At 44.1% G+C, this 25,377-nt stretch overlaps 1 protein-coding gene across 2 annotated transcripts in view; it reads right to left on the bottom strand.

Moving 5' to 3' along the window:
- Positions 1-21,223: 21,223 nt before the first annotated feature.
- The window catches only part of LOC133424968 (vesicle transport protein SFT2B-like), a 4,587-nt gene continuing 433 nt past the window's right edge, over positions 21,224-25,377 (bottom strand). The window contains exons 2-8 of one of the 2 annotated variants that reach the window (XM_061715588.1): positions 24,012-24,101; positions 23,511-23,596; positions 23,166-23,247; positions 23,007-23,042; positions 22,877-22,935; positions 22,753-22,782; positions 21,224-21,707 (exon numbers count right to left, since the gene is read on the bottom strand). In XM_061715588.1, the coding sequence (XP_061571572.1) occupies positions 21,671-21,707; positions 22,753-22,782; positions 22,877-22,935; positions 23,007-23,042; positions 23,166-23,247; positions 23,511-23,596; positions 24,012-24,101 (420 nt within the window). In that variant the 3' untranslated portion in view covers positions 21,224-21,670. The remainder of the gene's footprint in view (positions 21,708-22,752; positions 22,783-22,876; positions 22,936-23,006; positions 23,043-23,165; positions 23,248-23,510; positions 23,597-24,011; positions 24,102-25,377) is intronic. The other variant, XM_061715589.1, reaches the window with a different exon arrangement.

Genomic DNA, 25,377 nt, shown 5'->3' with positions numbered 1-25,377 from the left:
CCGCAGCTTTTCTGTTTTCTTTTTAAATTTATTTTTAACTAAACCCTCAAAGCTTCTGAGAACTGCTGGATCCACGTTCACTGAAAAAAAAAAAAATCTAAGCGCATGTAAATATAACATATTTAAATCTGTGATATTAACAATTAAAAATTAAGTTTGTTGCTTCACATGAATACATCTAGTTTTGAACTTAATCTGCATTTGTTCAAAAAACAAGCAGTATTTATGTAATCCCAGGCAATCTTTTCATTTACACACAAACAACAAGCAATTATCTTGTTGTATTTACCTTTCCTTTAACAATTTTAATCTATTGGGCAGATTGACCAACGTTTAGATGAAACATGCTTTATTTGTTTAAGTAGACACCACAGTAAAAAATATCTTGCTTGATCTACTTTAATAAAATTAAGGCGACTTTTTCACATGAGATTTTTATGTAGATCAAGAAAGACTAGTCTTTGTATAAACTACTCAATTTTTAGTATGTACAAAATTAATTTGCAAGTAAAGTCAACTTAATTTTTTCTTTTTTTATTCTTTCCTTTCTTTTTTGTTCCTTTTTTCCCCTTTTTTTATTTGATCTTTTTTTTTCTTTTTAAAGTCAACTTAATTTTGGTAAATAAAGTAAACATAACACAATTAAGTTGACTGTACTTGCAAAATGTATTATTTACATACAAAAAATTAAGTAGTTTATACAAAGACTAGTCTTTCTTGATCTACATAATAATCTCATGCAAATCTCACGCAGGTCCCCCACATCTGGACCGTAAAGGACCCCCACATCTGGACTGTAAAGGTCCCCCACATCTGGACTGTAAAGGTCCCCCACATCTGGACCCTAAAGGCCCCCCCCCCCCACATCTGGGCCATAAAGGTCCCCCCCCCACATCTGGACCCTAAAGCCCCCCCCCCCCACATCTGGACCCTAAAGGCCCCCCCCCACATCTGGACCGTAAATGTCCCCCCCCACATCTGGACCGTAAAGGCCCCCCCCCCCCCCCCCCCCCACATCTGGACCCTAAAGGCCCCCCCCCCACATCTGGACTGTAAAGGTCCCCCCCCACATCTGGACCGTAAAGGTCCCCCACATATGGACGGCAAAGGCCCCCCCACACATCTGGACGTAAAGGTCCCCCACATCTGGAACCGGACCACTAGTCTAGTAAACCAGGACCCTCCAACCTGATGAACCGGTTCAGTCTAGCTGAACAAATCCGGACCAAATCCCCCCGTTAACGTGTTCAAACATCGTTATCAAATAAAAAACTATCGTTTCTTTAATCTGCTCAAATCTGCTGTGATTAAAAACCAACTTCACCGGTTTTAACGTGTAAAATCCTGCTTTGAATTCTTCTGATTTCAATTTAAATTCTTGTTTCCCGATTCTTTTGTTCAACTTTTGATCTAATTAGTAAAATAAGAGAAAACAAAAGACTTTAGTTTGAGGAATAAGAATCTAGAAAAGCTCCTTGAACTAAAGAATAACAGATTATTGAGAGTTAAACTCACCTGAGCGTCGAACCGTCAGCCTCCGACTGCAGTCAGCTGAGTCTCCAGCTGCTGCTCTGCACCTCCCTCTCCCGCTACACACCCCCTCGCTCGCCCACCTCCCTCTCCCGCTACACACCCCCTCGCCCGCCCGCCCCCCTCCCCCTCCTCTGAAGGTTGGATGCTACGCTAACGACCTGGGAACCTGATGAGGCAGACGAGTGGGGACGACCCAGACCTGGACCTGGACCTGGACATGGACATGGACCTGGACCTGGACCTGGACCATGACCATGTAAACACAGCTGGTAGTGCAACCGTCTCACAGCAAGAAGGTCCTGGGTTCGATTCCCGCCGGGGACGCTGAAGTGCGTGTTAGTTCCCCCATGACTTCAGTGCCCACACCCTGGGTGGGGTTGGCGAAAGGGCCTTTCTGTGTGGAGTTTGCATGTTCTCCCCGTGTTCCCTTCGGTAGCAATGTGAGCTACCCCCACAAAAACATGCAACAGTCCTGGGCTAAACATGGCCCCTCTGGCCGGCATAACGTGATCCTTCCACGCGCTACGTCCGGCCAGAGAAACCCCACAGGTGCAGGTGGTGCAGGTGTAGGTGCAGATGGTGCAGGTGCAGGTGCAGGTGCATGTGGTGCAGGTGCATGTGGTGCAGGTGCAGGACGTCCTGAGATATTTATAAACACGTTTATGCTTTTCGGTTAAAAGTATGTGCTGTTCACATGCTGTGAAACAAAGCACTAACATAAATCTGTTTATAAATAATTTTTTAAACAGGTATATGGAAGAGGAAATGGGTTAACGAGGAGTGTGATAAACAAATAAAATAGGGTAAAATGGTATATTATACTTTACTGTTAGATACTGTATACTGTTTAGATATTTATGTGGATATTTATGTAGTATATATTATATGTTGAGAGGGATAGTTATAATTATGTAATATATGTTATATATTTATTATGTAACATATATATATATATATAGGGATATTTATGTAGTTTATATAGTGTATATTTATATAGATTTATATATTTGTATTTTCTATATATTGATATAATATTTATATTTTCTATATACTTATATGGATAATTATGTAGTAATAGGCATGTTTACGTAGTATTTATATAGACTATATTTATATGGATATTGTGTAGATATAATAATAGCAATAATGTAAATTCATAGAGTGGACGTGGACGTGTGACGGCTTCCGTCCAACTGTCCTGCGTAATCAGGACGTTGTCCTCGGCGTCCCATCGCGATTTTCATATTAATTTTTCCGATGGATCTTTTGTTGATAAAGTTGACACATTCAAATATCTTGGACTTTGAATTGACCCGGAACTTACCTTTAAACCTCACATTGATTAATACTGTTAAAAACACTTCCTGTCAGAAAAAGGTTCATTTCTCAACTCATACTACCACTTGTTGATTATGCAGATATTATTGTTTATCAAAATACTCCAGATATCACCATCTTAAACCTCTGACTGTATTATTCAATTCATTATGCAGATTTGTTCAGAACACATCATTGTTTTATGATTGATTCATTGAACTGGTTGCAACCCAAATCTAGATGGCAATTTCACTCAAGATTCCATATAACTCTCCATACTCACTCAGACATGTGAATTTTCCTTTTTTCTTTGTTCCTAAAATTTCAAAAGAGGTTGGTAAAAGATAATTTCATTTTAAAGCTCCATCAGATTGGGATGATCTTCCTCTCTTTTTGCGTTCCATTACCTCTTTTCATTGTTTTAAGTTGTTATTATACTCTCATCTTAAAACAAATTGCATATGTTTTTAATTTATTTATGTATTTTTTGTCCTTTTTTTCTCTCTGTTATATTATATTCATTTAATTGTTCCGGTTATTCAATTTGTCTATTTTGTAACTAGTCTTATGTGAGTAGGGGTTGTTTGTGGGAGGGGGTGAACAAGATGGCTGTGTTTGTTTTATGTCATGTATGTCTAGACTGTAATGTGATGTATGTTTTCTTGGGACCCCCTTGAAAATGAGATGGCACATCTCAAGGGGCTATCCTTTAATAAATTCTCAATATTCTGAATTCTGAATTTATCGTCCAGCGTTTCTTCTTCAAGTGACGAAGTAAGCACAACTAACATGGTTTACATGTTTGAATTGTGAAATGTTCTATCTGTTCATGTTCATTAAGCTGCTGCTATTCATTTCATGCCATTCAGAATGTTGCACTAAGGTTAAGCCAAAAAGTATTTTAATTTTCTTGTGTTTGTGAGTTTGAGTGGATGTCATTCAACTACCTCTTTTGAAGTTAAATGTATTTATTTTTGTTATTGCACTATTCTACTATTTTTGTTTTAGTTTACAATTTCATGTTTTTAGATTTTGTGGCACCAGATGTTGTTCTCCAATGGACAATAAAAGAAACTTAGGATAATTTAGTTTTAGTTCTCTTTTCTTTTCCTTTTTTTTAATTCATTGCCAAAATGTATCTGATGGGGAAAAAGTATCGGAAATGTATCGGAAGCCAAAAAAAGTGATCGGTTCGGGAAAAATTGGGATCGGCAGATACTACTTAAGTGATCGGGAGCTAAAAAATCCTGGTCGGGACAAACCTAGTTACGGTGCAAAGGATTGTCCCACTACGCCGACAGGACGGGTCTTGGAACTACTGGGCTGGACTCCAGAGATGCCCGTTGGGTCCAGACTTGAACCCGTCAGAGTTCTGTATCTGTCCACCACCTGAACTAAGACCTGAATATGTCGTCGCCCCCCCCCCCTCCCGGGTTTAAATGTCAGGTGACGGCGTCGGAGACAAACACCTTAAGCCGTCCAGCTCAGCGCGGCGAGGAGAATAAGGAGAATAAGGTCAGAGCCCAGAGGGGGAACATCTGGAACAGCCGCAGGCGACACCCGATCCTCCGCCGGGCTGGGCTTTAATCAGCGGCGCCGCCGGGGGGGGATTACGGGCTTTAGGGACTTAGAGACATAAAGACGCTGCGGCGCAGGTGATCCGCCAGACAGGTGACGCCCCGAGATAAAAGTTTAAATGTCGAGATTAATGTTGAAGTACAATTTCGAGAAAAAAGTTGAAATGTCGAGATTAAAGGTATAGTCAGTAATGTTGGAGAGCTAGCAAGATTTGAAAGTGGCACCTCCTCTAAGCCCCGCCCCCTCCTCCCCCTCCCGTCAGCGCTCCAAAGCCACGCCCCCACAAACTTTGGGGAACGCGCATTTGCAGGAGTCAATAGGGCAGAGGAGAGCGAGTTTTCCAGGACATTTTGGACAGCACATTTTCATGTTTATTTATTGTTATTTATATTTTGTCATATTTGAATAAAAAATAGAAAACGATAAATGCCTTTCCTTTACTATTTCAGCATAAACACGCTATTACATTTCTCACCTTCTTACATGCTAAATGAATAATGACAACGAATGTGGTATAACACTTTGTTTTATTTAAAAAAATACAAAATAGAACAATCATAAATACTATTTTTACACAAGTATCTATAGTTTTGCCACCTCTGGGTGTCAAACAATCTTTATTTACACAAGAAAAGCCGTGTCCAGGGACGACTGACAGATCAGGCTTTGCATGAAGTGTCATTGTGAGCTGTGGCCATCTAGTCATTGGGCAGTGGTTTACCTTTAGGGGGAATATCACAATTAGACATCTGACAACAATTACTGCATTTCAAAGACACAATGAATGACAACACTTCAACTATGTTTCCATTTCACACAGTAACAAACATTCATGACAGTTTTCTAAGTGGTTTATCCTTGGCTTTGTTTAGATAACTACAGGCGCATCTCAAAAAATTTGAATATCATGGAAAAGTTCAATATTTTTGTAAGATATTTTAGAAAGTACAGAAAACAAAAATATATAAATATTTTCATGGTGTCTGAAAATATGTATACATATTTTATTTATTTTTCATTTCCTGAAATATCTTACAAAAAAATATTGAACTTTTCCACGATATTCAAATTTTTGGATATGCACCTGTATTTTAGATCATAAGTTATGATATGGATTTTTCAAATGACCTTTTCCACATAAGTATGTTAGCACTTCATGATCAAGCTACAATACTGTAAGAAAACTCACCTAGCCCTCTGCTGAGTTGACTCTGCAAAAGCTCCTGCGTTGATGGGACAGGGACACCTGACAGAACCCCATGTTGACGCGGATCGTCAGGCCTCTTTCTTGCGGTCCGTGGCAGACCACCAGTAGCGGACAACCTGCGCCGCAGAATCGACTTTGGCTTTCTTTTTTTAGCCTTTTTAGCAGGGCGAGCCGTTACAAGTAACGCTGGTATTTTTGGCTGTGTTTTTTCTGCCACTCTTCAGCAAACGTGACTCGAGTGTGTGAAGTTTTCCGGCGAGATTTTCGACGTGACGAGTGCGCGCATGGGACAGGGGGGAGGGTGGGCGGGACTTAAAATGAAGGCATCTGATTGGTTCTTTCCCCCGTGCCAATCCTCTGGTCCTCTGACCAATCCGTTTCATTTGGTGCGCAAAGGATTAAAGCTGTCAGAGAGGTCGGATTTTTTTCTTTCCTTTTTCCTTTTTCACTGGCTACTCTCAGGATGGAAGGACCATTTCACCCAGTATAACAATAAATGTTTTTGAATACGATTACAGACTATACCTTTAATGTTGAAATAACGAGAAAAAAGTCGAAATGTCGAGAAAAGTCGAAATGTTGAAAAAAAAGTAGAAATGTTGAGAATAATGTTGAAGTACAATTTCGAGAAAAAAATCGAAATGTCGAGTAAAAAGTCGAAATGTCGCGATTAATGTTGTAGTACAATTTCGAGAAAAAAGTCGAAATGTGGAGAAAAAAGTCAAAATGACGAGAAAAAAGTCAAAATGTTGAGAAAAAATTAAGTGTCGAGGAAAAAGTTGAAATGTCGAGATTAATGTTGAAATACAATTTCGAGAAAAAAGTGGAAATCTACGTAACCGTGGCTACCGATCACCACGTCTCACACTGGTCCACTCACATCTATGTAACCGTGGATCACCCGGGCGGCTAAAAAAACCACTGTGGGATCGGGATGTAGCCTAGCGACAAGATGGAAATCAGTGATGTGGAAAAGAACCTAAAACAAGGTTTTTACAAAACAAAGAAAAAGCATGTCAGATATTTGAGAAACTGCGTTTAGTGTCCGTGGAGCATCTTGGAAGAGAGACGCAGGGATTGGAACCAGCAGTCGTCAGCAACATTCTCTTCCTCCACAGCAATGTAAAAGTGATTCATTTGTTAAATTAATTAGTTTCATTTGTTAACTTTGTTTATTTTATGTTATTTATTAGTGTTATTTGAGCCACTCACAGCCTTGTTGCTATAACCTTGTGAAAGGTGAAAAAGCTTGTGCGATGATGACAATGATGGATTTGCATCTAACTTTCAGTCAGGTGACCTATGAACTGTCAATTATCCATCAAACTCCACAATGATCATGTTAACATAAAATCAGATAGATTTGTCTGGATGTTTCTCTTGCGGGATGGGAGAAGACACTAAATCAATGCATCTCTATTATTGTGAGTTTTGCAGATGCAGGCGGGAGCAGGATGAAGAAAACAGTCCCGCTATAGCAGGTGTTCATTCACAGCCCACGGGTCCACAACATCTCCAACCAATCACAGCGTTGCTTTATGCGATGTCATACAGGAGCGTCCCAGATCCTAAACCCCCCCGGGATCTTAGAACCATCCCGGGATTTGACTTGCCACCTGTCCCTTGAAATACGGAATTGTTACGTAAAATTGAAAGTTGCGTTCCGTATTGAACCAATACGGACATATATCATGCTCTTATTTATTGATGTCATAATATACAGGTCGGAATTTTTAATATATTGCAAAACTTCATTCGTAGTAAATTCAACTAAAAGGTGAAACAAATACATTATTTCCCACTACATTCAAAGTGAGATATTTCAAGCCTTTATTTGTTATAATTTTGATGATTATGGCTCACAGTTTATGAAAACCCCAAATAAAAAAATCTCTATATTATGAAATCAATAAACAATTCAATCATCAAAATTATAACAAATAAAGGTTTAACACATCTTGCTTTGCATGTAATGAGACTATGTAATATATTAGTTTCACCTTTTAAGTTGAATTATTGAAATAAATTTACTTTTACACCATATTCTAATTTTCCGACCTTCACCTGTAGCTATATTCTACATCTTGGCTGATGTGGACATACATAGTATATAAGCATAAGAGGCTATTTCAGTTGCTATTATGGTGCAAGTTCAATGCTAATAAAGCACTTTAAACTTTAAATCGAAGCATTTTGTTTTTTCATTTAAAATAAATACATGTCTATGCAGTTTAGAAGTTTTGGGGTGTCCCTTTTTTTTGGCGCCTGCGCTGCTGAAATCGGGGCGTCGCTTACTTCTATTTCTTTTTTTTTTTTAAATAGATTTTTATTGATTTTTATCAAAATGAAATAGACATTGAACAACAAACAAGTGCTCTCTGCAATCACAAAGGTATCAAAACAGGAAGGAAAACATACCACCATCCAAAAAAAAAAAAAAAAAAAGATTACTCAAGGTAGGATAGTCAAAAAAAAAAAGGATAAGAAACTAACAATCAAATAAAAACCCTGCATCCCCACAACCCCCGGAGACACTCCTCCAGTCCTACCGCCTCCCCAGCTACCGCCTCAGTCATCTACCCGCATACTGTGCCAACTGCCACCTATGTACAGTAGAAGTATATTAAAATTATAAAAATAATAATAATAATAAAAATAATACAGTACATAGAACAAAGTGGATGAAGTTAATGAAAATAAAAGCAGATAAACAAATAAATAACATACATAATTAAACTTCAAAATTCCTAAATGAATGACATTGATAAAACCATCAGTAGGACAAAAATATAAATGTATAAATACATAAGTTAAATAATTAGACTAATTTAGAACAAAACAAAACGATACAGCAAGGGAGGGGTCTAGAGACAGGTGATAGCAGTAGGTAGGCACATTATATGCTCACAGGTCACCTAGTGGGAATATTCCAGTCCAAGGCATATCTCCCCTTATTTACAATGTCCCGGAGGAGCGGAGGTAGGTACCTCAGCAGGGCCGACCATGTTCTTTCAAACCAACTATCATCCCCTTTCATTCGCGCAGAAAGTCTTTCTAAGGGTAAAACCTTATATGCTTCTTGGTACCATTGTGTAACTGTCGGGGGCTTCTCACTTATCCACTGCTTTAAAATGCATCTCCTAGCCAGAAACAGAAGTTTGTCACAAAGTTTGAAATGAGATCTACTCAGAGACAATGTTTTCGAAGGCAGACCCAATATGAAGAGGCCTGAATCCTTTGTTACTTTAAGCGAGAAAATTTTACTCAGTTCCTGGGCTACATTGCTCCAGAACCTTGAAATCAAGCGACACTCCCAAAAATAGTGAATGTATGTCCCAGTTGTCCGTTTACATTTGAGGCAAAGAGGGGAGGTCTGTTTATCCATCTTATTAAGAATATATGGTGTTATGTGGGATCTATGGAGTATCTTATATTGGGTTTCCCTCATCCGGTTGCAGATAAATGTGGTTTTGGTGGAGGCTATTGCCTCACACCAGTCATCTTCGATATATTGCCCACCAAGATCGCGTTCCCACTTCTGTATAACCTTGCTTATATCTGATGGATCCATGGAATGGAACAGTGAATAGGAATGAGAGAGAAAATGTCTTGTGTCTGTTCGATTCAATAAAAATAAATCTATATCGCTAAAAGTGTGGGTGCCTGCGTGGAGATTTTTCACCTTTGACAGAATAAAACTCCGGACTTGAAGATATGCATAGAAATGTCCAGACGCAATGTCGTATTTTTGTTGAAGCTGCTGAAAGGACATCAGTGTATTACCCTGGTATACATCCCGGATTAGCCTGATGCCTTTCACATGCCAACTATTAAACAGACTGCTTTCAACTCCCGGGGTGAACTCTTCATTCTTAGTCAGAGGTGTTAGTCCAAAGAGCAAGGCGCTTTTCCCAAAATGTTTTGTTATGGTTCGCCAGACTCTGATAGTATTGTGGATAATAGGGTTATGCTGAACGTTTAAAGAACTCTTTTTTCCATAATTAGTGAGTTTACTCAGTAAGGAGTAGGAAGAGGGGAGCCACTCATCGATACCCCTTTCTGATTTTAAATGGGACTGCAGCCAGTCCCAAGCTATTCGGGTGTGGCAGGCCCAGTTATAAAATCTCAGGTCAGGTAGGGCTAAGCCCCCTCGTTCCACTGGCAGTTGCAAAGTCTTACTTTTGATTCTGGGCCTTTTCTTGCGCCAGATAAATTGCGAAAAGGCCCTTTCTAAATCCGAGATTACTTTCTTTGATATCCATAAGGGTAGCATCTGCATAGGATAAAGCAACCTGGGGAGTATGTTCATCTTTATGAGACTAATTCTACCCATCCAGGAGAGGGGCAGGTCATGCCATCTCTCAAGGTCATTCTTAACTGCTCTGACTGTAGGCGCAAAATTAAGTCTCCACAAGTCCTCAGTGTTAGGTGACACTTTGATACCAAGATAGACAAAGCCTGAGGTGGTCCATCTGAATGGGAAATTCGTAATTGAACTTGTGCCAAAATTCCCCAGGGGCATAGCCTCAGATTTTGTGTAATTTACTTTGTACCCCAATATTGCACCAAATGAGTCGATAATCGACAGAATGGCTGGGACTGAAACCTCAGGATTTGAAAGAAAAAGCAAAACATCATCGGCATATAATGCTATCTTGTGGGTGGTCTCGCCCAAAGTAACGCCATGTATGTTCTTACTATTCCTGATGCGTTCTGCCAGTGGCTCTAAAGTGAGGGCAAAAAGGAGGGGGGAGAGCGGGCAGCCCTGTCTCGTCCCTCTACAGAGCGGGAAGGGAGAGGAACGCACGCCATTGGTCAGAACACAAGCCTCTGGTGAATGATAAATTAGTTTTATCCAATTTATAAATTCCCCTCCTAATCCAAACCTGTCCAAGACATCCCACATGAACCCCCACTCCACCCTATCAAACGCCTTTTCCGCGTCCAATGATATAGCTAGTGCCCGGTGTTGCATCTGTGAGGAATACTGTACGACATTAAGAAGTCTTCTCACATTGGAGTACGAAAACCTTCCCCTGATAAAGCCCGTCTGATCATCATTTATAAGTAAAGGTAAATAGTTCTCCAATCTTCTGGCCAGCACTTTAGAAAGTATTTTGCTGTCCACATTTATAAGACTGACAGGTCTGTAGGAGCCACACTCATCTGATGGTTTATTTTTCTTCAGTATTAAGGAGATATTGGCTAAATTTAGGGAGGAAGGGAGACATTTCTTCCCGAAGGAGTCCAAAAACATATTGGTCAGAGGGCCCACCACAACTCTGCTCATTTTTTTATAATACTCCGGTCCATAGCCATCCGGTCCTGGTGCTTTCCCACTCTGAAGTGTGCGAATAGCATCCAGGACCTCCTCTCTAGTAACCGGCCCGTTCAGGAGCTCCCGTTGTTCTTCTGTGAGAGAGGGGAGACTGACTTGATCTAAGAAAGATTTTTTAAGCTCATCAGATGTATTACATTCAGAGGAGTACAACTTGTGGTAGAACTGTCTCATAATATTGTTAATTTTTTTTGATTCATGAACTTTTTCTCCATTGCTATCTTTAAGTGATGATATTAGATTAATGGCATTTCTGCCCTTTGCCAGTCGAGCAAGAAGGCGGCCAGGTTTATTGCCATGTTCATACAGCCTCTGTCTAGCAAAAAGGATAGAAACCTCTGCTTTGCTTGTTAGGAGTTGATTAAGTGCCGATCTTGCTGCTTCCAAGTTTTTGAGATTATGTTTAGATGGAGACCCTTTAAACTTGTTCTCCAATTCCTGGATTGAATGTTCTAATTCCAATTGCTTCCTAATTGTATCCTTCTTAAGAGCTGCTGTGTAAGAAATGATGGACCCCCTCATGAACGCCTTAGCTGTTTCCCACAGTAGGGAAGGGTTTATACCTGGTGTGTTATTTGTTGACATAAAAAGCTCCCATTGTTTCTCCAGAAAATCCAAAAATGGGGGACTGCTTAAAAGTGAGGAATTAAGCCTCCAGTGACGAGAGGAGGGATCGAGGTAGGGGGGGGAGATAATTATAGATACTGGGTTGTGATCAGACAACGTGCAAATTCCAATTGAGCATGCCTTGACTCTGTCTACTACCTCTCTAGACACTAGAAAATAGTCAATTCTTGATAGGGACTGGTGGGGATGGGAGTAAAAGGTGTAATCTTTCACCCCTGGATTTACAATCCTCCAAACATCAAGGAGACCCAAATCCACACCCAGCTCCCTCAGCCTTGCAGTCTTTTTTGAGATGAAAGCAGGTTTTGGGGGAGATTGGTCAACACTAGCATCCTGAACACAGTTAAAGTCCCCTCCAACCACGGTGAAAGGAGTTAGACGTGAAGATGTTGCTGCGAGTAGCTTAGAAAAGAAAGAGGGCTCGAACGTGTTAGGGCCGTAGGCGGAGCCAATGAGGATACGCTCCCCATATAGGAAACCTGTAATAATAACAAATCGTCCCTCATCATCCTTAATGACCTCATCCAGAGTAAATGGCAATTTCTTATGAACAAGGATGGCTACTCCCCTACTATGTGAATTGAAGGACGAATAGAACACTTGGCCTACCCAGTTCCTCCTTAATTTAATGTGTTCCGCATCTGTCAAATGAGTTTCCTGAAGGAGAGCGATATGTGCGTTCTCTCTCTTCAATAAAGAAATCACCTTCTGCCTTTTTACAACATGGCCGAGCCCCTTGACATTTAACGAGATAATCTTAACATCACTCATGGTTTTTATATGGGAATAGGATGCGTCTGCAATACACAGGTTGGATAAAGTGAGAGGATCGCAAGCAATGCTGACATGATAGCTGTACCTTCCCTAATGTTAGCGAGGATGAAAATAAGAAAAAATAAGAGAAAAAAGAAATATATATATATTCAGCAGGGTTCAATGGTGGTAAGGAGGTAGTTTTACATTTCAGAGCACTGTAAACAGAAAATCTGCCCCTGAACGGCGGGCATTGAACACTAAAACAGGCCTCAAACGGCCTAAAAAACAACAAAAAACACAACCATAATAACCAGGTTTGTGTAACAGTTACAGAGGGTTGCATGACCCTGAGAGCGAAAGAAACACCGAGGAAGAGAAACCACATCAATCTCTTCAAGGAGCCCCCGCTCCCATGACCCAGACAGGTTCACCTCCCCTTAGAGCCCAAGAGTAGTAACCTAACCCCAACTTAATTTATCTTTTAATTTTGTGAGTCCACCTCACAGCTCCGGTAGAGCCCCAGCTTATAATATTAGTGCAGTGTGGCTATATTAACAGAGTATTACTTAACATTTCAGGATTGATGTGCACTGCTGTATTATAAAAGATGAAATAAAGTTTAACTAAGATAAACAGAAAAGAGGGCTCAGTGCAGCCACCGTTTTTAAGTGCCACATACAGCAGCAGTTCCGACTCAAACCACTGAGGGGCATCCTGACACTAATTATCGTTATACTGCATATTTACCCAGTGATAATCCTCGCACAGTTCATGACAGTCCATCCACAAAGGACTGCGCCGCTCGGGGAGACTGGAAAGCATGTTTTTCTCCGTTGTACGTGAAGCTGAGGACAGCGGGGAACCGCATGATGAAGCGGACGTTCAGTCCGATCAGACGCTCACACACCTTGTTAAAGCCGCGCCTCTTTTCCTTCACCGCAGCGGAGAAGTCCTGCTGGATGTACAGCCTCTGCCCCTCATGCGTCAGCTGTCGTCTCTCCCTCAGTGCGGTCACGATCCGCTGTTTATCCCCGGAGTTGTGCAGCTTGATGATGACGGGTCTGGGGCGGTCGCCGCGGGCCGGTCCGAGCCCTCTGTGCGCCCGGTCGATTTTAATTATGCCCCGTTTAGTGTCCAGGTTCAATATTTTCGGCAGCCAGCGTTCAAAAAAAGCAACAGGTTGCTCACCTTCCGCTCCTTCCTTTAAACCAACAACTCTGATATTGTCCCGCCTGGATCTGTTCTCCATGTCGTCCGCTTTATCAGTGAGAGTTTGTAACTTCGTCTCAACCTCCCGAAGCTTGTTTTCGGTGATGGACAGCAGGTCCTCCAGCGTGGACACCCGGCCCTCGGCTTCGTCCAGCCTTTTACTGTTGCCTTCCACTCGAGTTGTGATAGCTTCCAGCGTGTTCGTGAATTTGGCCAGCTTCTCCTCTAAAACCTTGCCCACGCTCTCGGTAACCTCCTGAATAAGCTGTGAGGAGCAGCCACCAGGACCCGGGCCGCCATCTTGCACCTCGCTGTCGTGTCTGCTTCTCAGATTTCTTTGACCTTTACTCATTTTTTCGGTCGGAACCGAGCCACTTTCCTTGGCTGACATCATTAGGAAGCAACACAGGGCCAAAAAAAAAATAAAAAATACCAGTCTGAGGTGGGTTAAAATGCAAATTACGGTCGATGGGAGCAGGAGCTCAGTGCCAACCTAACCTCTCAGCTCAGTGACGTCATCCAACCCCTTACTTCTATTTCTGAAAGGTGGCAACCCTACCCGGGATCCTAAGCATCAGCACCTAGTGGGATGCATGTTTGTGTTTTGCTCTGATGGTCTTGGAGGACCAGCCGACCGTCTCCAGTTAACACAGCAGCTCTGCTGCCCCCAGGCGGCCACACGTGGAACTACCACCCAGAATGAAACATCCTGGGAGATTCTAAGACAACATAAAGACGTGAGGACTGCTGCGCACAGTTACTTCTTAAAAAAAACATGATTAACTTTATTCGATACCTGTTGACCAACAAAGTTAGAGAAATATAGTTTAAAATAATTCATAGATTTTATCCTTCTAATGATCATATTGTTAAAAGGTTTAAAATAGACATTGATGTAAAATGGGCTTTCTGTTCTGTAAATATTGAAACAATTACTAATTTATTTTGGCTCTGCCCCATTGTCCAAAACCTCTGGATTGATATATGTAATTTTATTGTTAACAATACTGAAGAAGAATTGAAGTTGTTTTGGAGGGATGTGCTGTTTGGATACCGTTGGCAAAATTTCACATTCACAAATGTGAATTCACACATAGAAAAGCCTCTTTTGTTGCTTATTACAATGAGCTCAAACAGTACATCGACTCTTTAAATTTTCTCTTAATCAAAAGGCGATCAAAACTATTAATATCTGTGTGTGGAAGTCGTGAAAATAGATGAGCCGACAACTTCTCACAGTGCGGACACAGAAGCATGTGTCCCTTTATTAAATCCACCAGTTAACTGAAACTAAACATTAAGAAGCTTGCGCTTCCCATCACAGAACTAACTGACTCCAAAAACGTCACCATACTTAGAGGGACCGTAACACATTAAACACATAGACCAAAACACTAGTAACAACATAAATTATAACCTGAATAAACTATGGTAATGCTGTGACTAACATCTCTATGCAGGTGAATTATGTACACATCACTATGAATGATAAAGGCACTACACACGTCCCCCCAGAATTCACCCTCAGAGAGAAAACTGAAGAAACAGTCAACGATGTGGGGGACAAAACAATCGGCCGTAGCGGCTCCGTCGAACGGGGAAACGTGGAACCCCCTTCACAGAGGCAGGTTGCTGAGGTCCGCTGCGGAGTGGTAAAGGGGCATGAAGTGGGGACCCGGACGGTGGGCGGCCTCGTCTGGGTGGCTGGGCCAGCTCAATTGGTTCAGCTAGATCCAAATGAGCCGGTTTAAGGCGATCCACTGACACACGCTCCAGTTTACCTCCCATGTCCACAACAAAGTGCTTGTCCCCAGGCTCCACCACACGGAAGGGGCCCTCGTAAGGTGGGAGAAGGGGTGCCCTGTGTCCATCGACACGGATGAAAACATAATCTGCGGACTGCAGGAAACTGGGCAAATGTGAGTTCGGCAATCCGGGGCAGGACGTAGGGAGCAGGGTTTCCGTTGTCCGGTAATTGCCGGACTTTGTCCGGTAAAATATGCCGAAGTCCGGTATTGTATAATCTCTCCGGTCAAAATGTCCAGTGAAAATACTCACTGGTGCTGCGGGACTAGAGTCCCCGGGAGCCCCGGCGGAGGGACACGCCGAGCCCCGGCGGAGCGCGCACCGCAGCCCGTTGAGCGAGAGCAATAAAACGTCAGAGTTTCAGATTATGAAGCTCAAGAATGAGATCAAGTCATATTTAACTTTTCTTTAACTGTATTTGGCCTTCAATCAATTTTTGGCAGGTAAAAATGCCTATTTTGTGTTGTAATGGTAAAAGAGTTAAAAGCAATCCTGTGAGCTCTAGTGTTTATATTATGAAGCTCAAGAAATTTGAACAAATCATATTTAGGCAGAAACAACCTTTCATTAACTGTATTTGGCCTTCAATCAATTTTTGGCAGGTAAAATTATGCAGTTTCAGGGGAGAAATCAGATTCTGGCAGGCAATCACTTTTCCTACCGGGAGCCGGGAGGAAGCGGAGCTGCAGCGCCGACAGAGCAGCCGCGGCGGCGCCGACAGAGCAGCCGCCGTAGGCAGAGCCTACGGCGTAGATTACGCCTCGCCGCGTACCTTACGCCGTAGGTTACGCGCAAGCTTCTGCAATATGTATTTATTTTTTGAAGTTACGCTCGCGAGGTAATTGACAGGACTTATTTTAAATACCCTGTTTTTCAATAAAAATACTATTAAATGACTTCGTACTACTGCATATGATTTATTTTTAACCTCAATAAATTCATATATAGCCTATGTGACCGGAATTTCAAACATTTGTCCGGTAAATTGAAACCCTGCCGGTCACATTGTCCGGTGCCAATTTTTTCTAGCGGAAACACTGGTAGGGAGCGGCGCGAAAAGCCTGGCATTGTCGAGCAGGGCGATGCGTTGGATTGCGGCAGACCAAGGGGCGGTGGTGCTGGAAATGAAGTCCCCTGGGACCCGCAGTGGCTGACCATAGACCAGCTCCGCAGAGGAGGACTGGAGGTCCTCTTTCGGCGCCGTCCTGATTCCCAGCATGACCCACGGTAGGCTGTCAACCCAGGAACTGTCCTTGAGGCTGGCACGCAGGGAGACCTTCATAGACCTGTGAAAACGCTCACAGAGGCCATTACTCTGTGGGGGGTAGGCCGTGGCGCCGTGGAGTTTAACCCCAAAACTGCTAGCTATGGCGTTCCACAGCGCAGACGTAAACTGAACGCCGCGGTCGGAGGAAATGTTAGAGGGGGTGCTGAAACCGGACACCCAGGTGCCAATAAACGCCCGGGCCACGTCGGCCGACGTTATTGATGACAATGGAACAGCCTCCGCCCATCGTGTTGTCCTGTCCACCATCATCGACAACTGTGTGTATCCCTGCAAGGGAGGCAGGGGACCAACCAGGTCTATGTTAACATGGGCAAAACGCTGCTCCGGCAGCTCAAACCGTGCTAGAGGAGCCTTAGTGTGCCGATGAATTTTGGCGCAATGGCATTTGACGCATGTGTTTGCCCAGTCTCTGACATCTTTTTTAAGACCATGCCACACAGACTTGTTTGCCACCAGCCATTGCGAGGCCTTGGTTCCTGGGTGTGAGAGGCTGTGGATGGCGTCAAAAACTGTACGCCGCCACGTCTCAGGGACGACAGGTCTAGGCGAGCCTGTGGAGACATCGCAAAGCAAAGTCGTGCCAGCTTCATTAAACTTTATGTCCTGCAGCTGCAGACCTGTAGTGGATGAGCGAAAGGCCTGCACACCAGGGTCTGCAGCCTGATCCGCTGCCATGTTGCCGTAATCTAGGGCGAGGTGGACTGTTCCTGCAACCGTCCGCGAGAGGCAGTGAGCGACGTGGTTGCTCTTCCCTGCCACGTGTTTGATGTCCGTCGTGAACTCGGAAATGTAAGTCAACTGTCGCTGCTGTCTACCAGACCATGGCTCAGTGATTTTAGACATGGCAAAGGTAAGCCGCTTGTGGTCCACAAAAACTATGAAACGGCGCCCCTCCAGCATGGAATGAAAATGTTGGATACCCAGGTAAACACCAAGTAGCTCACGGTCAAAGGTGCTATACCTGCTGAAAAAAGCGTGAGGCTGCCAGGCAGTACCCACCCACTGCTTATAAACTGCCCCCACAGCATAGTCTGAGGCGTCAGTGGTCAGTGCAATGGGAGCTGAGGAGTCAGGATGAGCCAGCATGGTGGCTCTAACCAGGGCCGCTTTTGCATTAGCAAAGGCTTTGTCTCTTTCTGGGTTCCAGTCCACCTCACGTTTGGGCTTGCCGCCTTTCAGGGCCTCATACAGTGGTCGCATGGTATGGGCCGCCCCGGGTATGAAACGGTGGTAAAAGTTAACCATACCGAGGAACTCCTGCAGTGCTTTCACAGTGGGTGGGTGTGGAAAAGCGGTAACTGCCTCCACCTTGGATGGCAGAGGCTCCACCCCATCCTCAGTGACCCTGTGCCCCAGAAAGTCAATGGCGGAGAGGCCGAACTGGCATTTTGCTGGATTAATGATAAGGCCATGCTGACTAAGGCGCTCGAAAAGAATGCGAAGGTGTGACAGGTGCTCAGAAAGAGATGAACTTGCTATGAGGATATCATCGAGGTACACAAAAAAAAAAGTGAGGTCACGTAAAACTGAGTCCATTAACCGTTGGAAAGTCTGAGTTGCATTTTTTAGCTCAAAAGGTGTGCGCAGGAACTCAAACAAACCAAATGGCGTGATCACTGCAGTTTTAGGGATGTCAAGAAGGTGTACCGGCACCTGATGGTATCACCTGATAAGGTCCACTTTTGAAAAAATTACCTTACCGGCAAGGTGTGCTGAAAAGTCCTGGACATAGGGAACTGGGTAGCGGTCAGGCGTTGTCATGTCGTTGAGCCATCGATAGTCTCCGCAAGGCCGCCAGCCACCGCCTGGTTTGGGGACGATGTGCAGGGGAGAGGCCCAAGGACTGTTAGAACGTCGAACAATCCCCAGGCGCTCCATGGTCTCGAACTCTGCCTTGGCCACAGCAAGTTTGGCCGGGCCAAGGCGCCGTGCACGGGCGTACACAGGCGGACCAGTGGTGCTGATGTGGTGCTCCACACCATGCTTGGCAGTAGCAGAGGAGAAAGTGGGCCGTGTGAGGGCTGGGGACTAGGCGAGCAGCTGCTGGAAACTATCCGTGACAGGGAGCAGGCTGGAGAGGTGTATGGCAGTAGAGGCACTTGGTGTGCATGCATACGAACAAAACGTGACAGCGTCAATCAAGCAGTGTTTTTTTACATCCACGAGTAGGCCATATGCACACAAAAAATCTGACCCTAAGAGGGGAAAAGCAACCTTGGCAGTAACAAAATCCCAGCTAAATTTCTGACCTCCAAAACAGAGTTCAACGTGCCTTGTGCCATATGTGCGAATAGGACTGCCATTTGCAGCTTCCATGTTTGGGCCGTGGGTGTCAGCCACCACGTCCAGCTGCGAAGCAGGCAATAGGCTGCGCTGCGCACCAGTGTCACAGAGAAAACGTCGTCCTGATATGGAGTCGCGTATGAAAAGCAGCCTGCCGGCACGGCCGACACTCACAGCCACTACTGAGCGCCGGCCCTGCCGTTTACCGAAGTTGCACGGAGAACGGCAATGTCTAGCCTTGGGGCCAAATTTGGCATGGTAAAAGCAGCCCCTGCCGCGGTTAACGTATGGTCCAACGGCGGCTCAGAAGCAGTGACAGGGAGCAGCGTGTCTGCACAGTTCTGCTGCTGAGTTGCCAGAAAAAAACTTGTCTGCCACCGCGGCCAGCTCCCTGCAGTCCGTGATGGTAGTGTTGGCCAAGACAGCCCTCACCTGAGACGGCAGTTGGCGCAGGAACAGGTGAAGAAATAAAAAATCCGGTGTGTGCTCACCCAGCAGATCAAGCATACGGTCCATAAGTTCTGAAGGCTTGCTGTCGCCAAGCCCTTGGAGAGAGAAAAGCCGGCTGGCCCTCTCGGCATTAGAAAGTCCGAAAGTCTTCAGCAAATGCGACTTCAGAGCGTCATATTTACCGGCGGCGGGAGGGCTTGTAAGAAGGCTCACAACTCTCGATGCTGTTGCGCTCCCAAGGGCAGAAACAACGTAGTAGTATTTGGTCTCGTCAGCTGTGATCTCACGTAGTGCGAATTGCGCTTCAGCCTGTGCGAACCACGCCGGAGCTGACAAGTCCCAAAACTCCGGGAGCTTCAGGGAAACAGCGTGTGCGGTCATGATGATAGACCGATCTGGAATACGTCCAGTAAAAAAAAAAACTGTCGGGGTCACCAGTGTGGAAGTCGTGAAAATAGATGAGCCACAGAAGCGTGTGTCCCTTTATTAAATCCACTAGTTAACTGAAACTAAACGTTAAGAAGCTCCCGCTTCCCATCACAGAACTAACTGACTCCAAAAACGTCACCGTACTTAGAGGGACCGTAATACATTAAACACATAGACCAAAACACTAGTAACAACATAAATTATAACCTGAATAAACGCTGTATGGTAATGCTGTGACTAACATCTCTATGCAGGTGAATTATGTACACATCACTATAAATGATAAAAGCACTACATGTTCTCATTTTAATGTTTTCTTGGAAACTCTTATCCCCCCTGGCATGAAATGTGATTTCTATGTTCTGCTGAAGATATATAATTTGTAAAAAAACAGCAGCTCTGCTGCCCCCAGGCGGCTACATGTGGAACTACCACCCAGAATGAAACATCCAGGGAGATTCTAAAGCTTGAGTTATGGTTCTGCGTCAAAACGACGCTGTTGTTTGGCGAAAGGATCTTTCTGTGTGGAGTTTGTATGTTCTCCCCGTGTTCCCCTGGGTAGCTAGTGTGAGCTACCCTCACAAAAACATGCACACAGTCCTGGGCTATACATGCCCCCTCTGGCCAACCGGGGCGCCAGATAGGGTGGGGAGGATCTGGCCGGAATAACGTGATCCTTCCACGCGCTACGTTCGGCCGGAGAAACCCCACCCTGTCTGGTGAAAAGAAGCGGCCTGCTCACTCCTCAGGTTAAGGAGGAGACCTGAGCTCAGTGCAGGGCCCTCCCGGGGTTGGTAGAGGATGGCAATGCCCAGGACTGTCAGTAGGTAGGAGCACGGGGTGGTAAAAATGGGAAAAAAACCGGGATAAAAATATTAAAAAAAAAAAAAAAAAACGACGCTGTGCCTACGGCGTGTGGTACGCGTCGATGCGTACTACATGCCGTCACTGACGTGCACCTCCCGAAAATTGTAACTACGCGTCGAGGCGACGCAGACCACATGCAGACAGAGGCTGTGATTGGTTCGCTTGGAAGCAACGCATTTCCGGTTTCCAGTTTGAAGCAGTCGTGAACTTTCAGCGCTCTTTTCTTCGTGTATGTGTGATTTTTTTTGGTTTGGTTTTTTGCACAATCGTTGTCCTTATCTCTTTGATTCACTGTGACGGAAAAAGTCGGATAAACCATTCAGGAAAAGATTGCGTATTAGCGGTCACAGGGGGTACTGCACGGCGACGAAATGGAGTGACGGAGAAGTCCGAAGGGTTCACGACGGCGTCACGGTGATGGCGTGTGCTCTGCGTTGGTTTGACGCAGAACCATAATTCAGGCTTAAGACAAAATAAAGACTTGAGGACTGCTGCGCACATTTACTTCTTAAAAAAAACATGATTAACTTTAAAGGAATATATACGTTTTTATTTTTGAAATAATTTAATTAAATGTAAAAGATGTAAAAGAAAACTCGTCAGAACGAGGTTTGATTTTCAGAGCTTAAGAGTGAAATGTTGGACAGTATTTGAGCGTTTTGACCTTCGGAGATTCATGAAACGACCTTTGACCGACGCTAAACATGACAAACACGGCGTCTACGACCTAAAACTGACAATGTTTCCAACATCTGCATCCAGATGTGTCCAGAGCAACACGTCTGTGAGACTCATTTAACTGATAAAAACGTGATCAAAAATATTAAAAAAAACAACCAGAATTAATCAATGTTGAAGCCGCTGAAGAAGAATTCAAGTGGAAATGAAGGCGCGACGTTGAAACGTGTGAACGGACACGGTAACGAGGGCCGAGGGCCCGTAAGATAGTCCTGCTAGCTGGTTGGTGGGAGGGGCAGCAACGCTACAAGCAGAGGGAGAACATCTTCATGACGGCGTCCCTGAAACACACAGACGTCAAGAATCAGTCAGGGGGTTAGAGGGTTGGAGGGTTTTCGTCGCGTTAGTTTCGCCGCGTTAGTTTTCGTCACGTTAGTTTTCGTCACGTTAGTTTTCGTCACGTTAGTTTTCGTCACGTTAGTTTTCGTCACGTTAGTTTTCGTCACGTTAGTTTTCGTCACGTTAGTTTTCGTCACGTTAGTTTTCGTCACGTTAGTTGGTTGGGTTGGAGGGGTTGGAGGATCGGGGGGTTGGAGGGTTGAAATGTCGAGAAAAAACTCAAAATGCCGAGAAAAAAGTCGAATTGGAGGATTGGATAATGAGTTAACAGTATGAGTTAACATCATGAGTTAGCTTTATGACTTAGCATCATGAGTTAGCATCATGAGTTAGCATCATGAGTTGGCATCATGAGTTGGCATCACAGGTTAGGGTGAGTTAGCATCATGAGTTAGCATCATAAGTTAGGATAAAGAATTAGCATTATGAGTTAGCATCATAGGTTAGGATAATGAGTTAGCATCATGAGTTAGCATTATGAGTTAGCATCATAGGTTAGGATAATGAGTTAGCATCATGAGTTAGCATCATAGGTTAAGATAATGAGTTAGCATCACGAGTTAGCATTATGAGTTGGCATCATAGGTTAGGATAATGAGTTAGCATCATAGGTTAAGATAATGAGTTAGCATCACGAGTTAGCATTATGAGTTAGCATCATAGGTTAGGATAATGAGTTAACATCATGGGTTGGGGGGGTCCGTCTGGGACGGATCATTGGTTATCAGACGTGATGACGTCACAGCGGCACCATCTGGTACCATCTCCATGAACAGAACCTCCAGCTCTTCTTCATCAGGCCTGATGCTGGGACAGGAAGTAATACGCAATACCGCTGTGTCACTTCCTGTTTAGAGTCTCCGGGGGGAGAAGAAGCACGTGAGCTGGAGGTCCGGGGAGACCGGCCCAGAGAGGCTTCTGGGAAACCAGACGGACCACCAGTGTGTGTGTGTGTGTGTGTGTGTGTGTGTGTGTGTGTGTGTTTACCTGGCAAACGGGATGTAGGAGAGTCCGTACCTGCAACACACAAAGACATTGAGCCAGGTGGGCGTGCACGTGGGTGGGCGTGCACGTGGGTGGGCGTGCACGTGGGCGTGTGTGCGTGTCCTACCAGGTGAAGGCCAGGAACTGGAGGATGCAGAAGAGCAGCGCAAGGCCGTTGTTCTTCCACTGCAAAGACACAAGCAGAGGTTAGCACCGCTAACGCTAATACCTGGACACGTCACCTGACCTTAGCTTACCCAGAAGGCAGAGCACAGCGTCAGCACCAGGCACACCTGCGGAGACACAGGTGGGTCAGAGGTCCGGATCAAAACACAAGAACCTGGACCAGGACCAGGTCCAGGTCCAGGTCCAGGTCCAGGACCTGGACCTGGACCAGGACTGGGTCTGGGTCTCACCAGCATGATGGCGGTGGCCAGGGCTCGCTCCGGGGCACACATGGTCTTCAGCTGGCGGCACGGACCAATCAGGAACGAGGTACTGGAAGCAAAGCACAGTCGTCACGGCAACCAACCCACCACAACCAGAGTTTTTAGCACACTGGGATTCACAGGAGGTAACTAAGGGATGCTGGGTAATGTAGTTGTTTACTAGCGTGCTCCTGAGGGATGCTGGGTAATGTAGTTGTTTACTAGCGTGCTCCTGAGGGATGCTGGGTAATGTAGTTGTTTACTAGCATGCTCCTGAGGGATGCTGGGTAATGTAGTTGTTTACTAGCATGCTAACGTTGCGCGGCTAGCTACCTGGCCAGCGCGCAGAGGTTCCCGGCGCTGTACAGGACAGCGAACACCGGAAGTCCGAACCCCGGGATCCACAACAGACACGTGGCCTGATTGTTGGAGAGAAAAAACACCGTTACCACGGTAACGCGGACGGAGACGCAGCTAGTTCCAGTTTCTGAAGAAACACGTAAAAAAAGAACTTACCGAAAACAAACGGCACAGAGACGCAGAAAAGAAAGAGGAAAGTGGGCAGTGCCGTTGCCATGGAGACAGAGAAGAAACAAGAAAAACTAATTAAAAAGGGTGAAAGTGGTTGTTGCCATAGAGACAGGTGGGGGGGGTGCAGGCCGTTACCATGGTTACAGAGACGAGCTGTTACCAGCAGAAAAGGCAGAAGTAGAAACGTGTAGCAGACACCAGAGGTTGCCATGGAAACCATCAGCAGATAGCAGGAGTTGCCACAGACACCCACAGCAGACACCAGCGGTTGCCACGGAAACCCGCGGCGCAGCCGCGACTCACCAGGATGGAGCTAAAGGCTCCCAGGATGAAGCAGATCAGGAAGCCCTTCATCCTGGTCCCCCAGGCCAGCGTCGACGCCTGATTGGCTCTCTGCAGAGATGAGGTCATCGTCGTTAGTCAGTCGGCCCCAGGTCCACCCACCAATTTTCTTCTACTAGCTAGTGGTGTACAGCTCGGTTCTTCTACTACTCTGAAATGTAACGCACGGTTCTTCTTCTACTAGCCTGTGGTGTACCGCTCGGTTCTTCTTCTACTAACTAGTGGTGTAGCGGTCGGTTCTTCTTCTACTAGTCTGTGGTGTAACGCTCGGTTCTTCTTCTACTAGCCTGTGGTGTACCGCTCGGTTCTTCTTCTACTAGCCTGTGGTGTAACGCTCGGTTCTTCTTCTACTATTCGGCAGGTCTTGCAGAAAGAGACTGCGATCAAAGCATCTCTAAACATAACCTGCCAGAAACATGGATTCATATGTGGGTTTTCTTAAATTATAGGGATTTAAGAGGATGTGAAATGAATGATGAAATAATCCTTTTCCAAGATTTACAAATAACTTGAGTGTGTTCAAAACCCAAAGGTTTTAGGATAAAGTACAAAAATAGTTGCTGACACTTCACCCAAACTAGTTAACTAAGGTAACTAACTAAGGTAAAGGTATCTGTGATAAGCAATTCATCTGGACTTTATGGGTGTATAAAAGGACAAACAAATGTAAAGAATGAGTTGAGGTTAATGTTTTTAACACTATCAATGCCGAATTATTTATTAAAATTATATTTATTAATGTAGTCTGGGATTTAGCACAAACTCTTACTGAAACACAGTCAAATTGAAGAGGAACTTTAAAATCACAAACATTCTTAGTGGAGTTCTGCAGCATCTTCTATTTTTTTTAGGATAAAAGCACAAAAATAGTTACTGTTACTTCACCCAACTAGTTACTAAGATATCTGTGGTAACCAATTCATATTTAATGCATAAACGATTCCTTAGGAGGAGTTTATTGGTGTATAAAGGCCAAACAAATGTAAATAATGACTTGATATTAACATTTGTACATTTTTTGTAACACTATCATTGCCGAATTATTTATTAAAATTATATTTAATAATGTAGTCTGAGATTTAGCACAAACTCTTACTGAAACACAGTCAAACTGAAAAGAAACTTTAAAAACACGAACATTCTTAGTGGAGTTCTGCAGCATCTTCTATTTTTTTTAGGATAAAAGCACAAAAATAGTTACTGTTTAACGTTTGTTAGTTTTTTTTTAACACTATCATTGCCGAATTATTTATTAAAATTATATTTATTAATGTAGTCTGGGATTTAGCACAAACTCTTACTGAAACACAGTCAAACTGAAAAGAAA

The sequence above is a fragment of the Cololabis saira genome, chromosome 24 (assembly GCF_033807715.1).
Source record: "Cololabis saira isolate AMF1-May2022 chromosome 24, fColSai1.1, whole genome shotgun sequence".
NCBI lineage: Eukaryota > Metazoa > Chordata > Actinopteri > Beloniformes > Belonidae > Cololabis > Cololabis saira.
The sequence above is the reverse complement of the archived record's forward strand: the minus strand, read 5'-3'. Positions and strand labels throughout refer to the sequence as shown.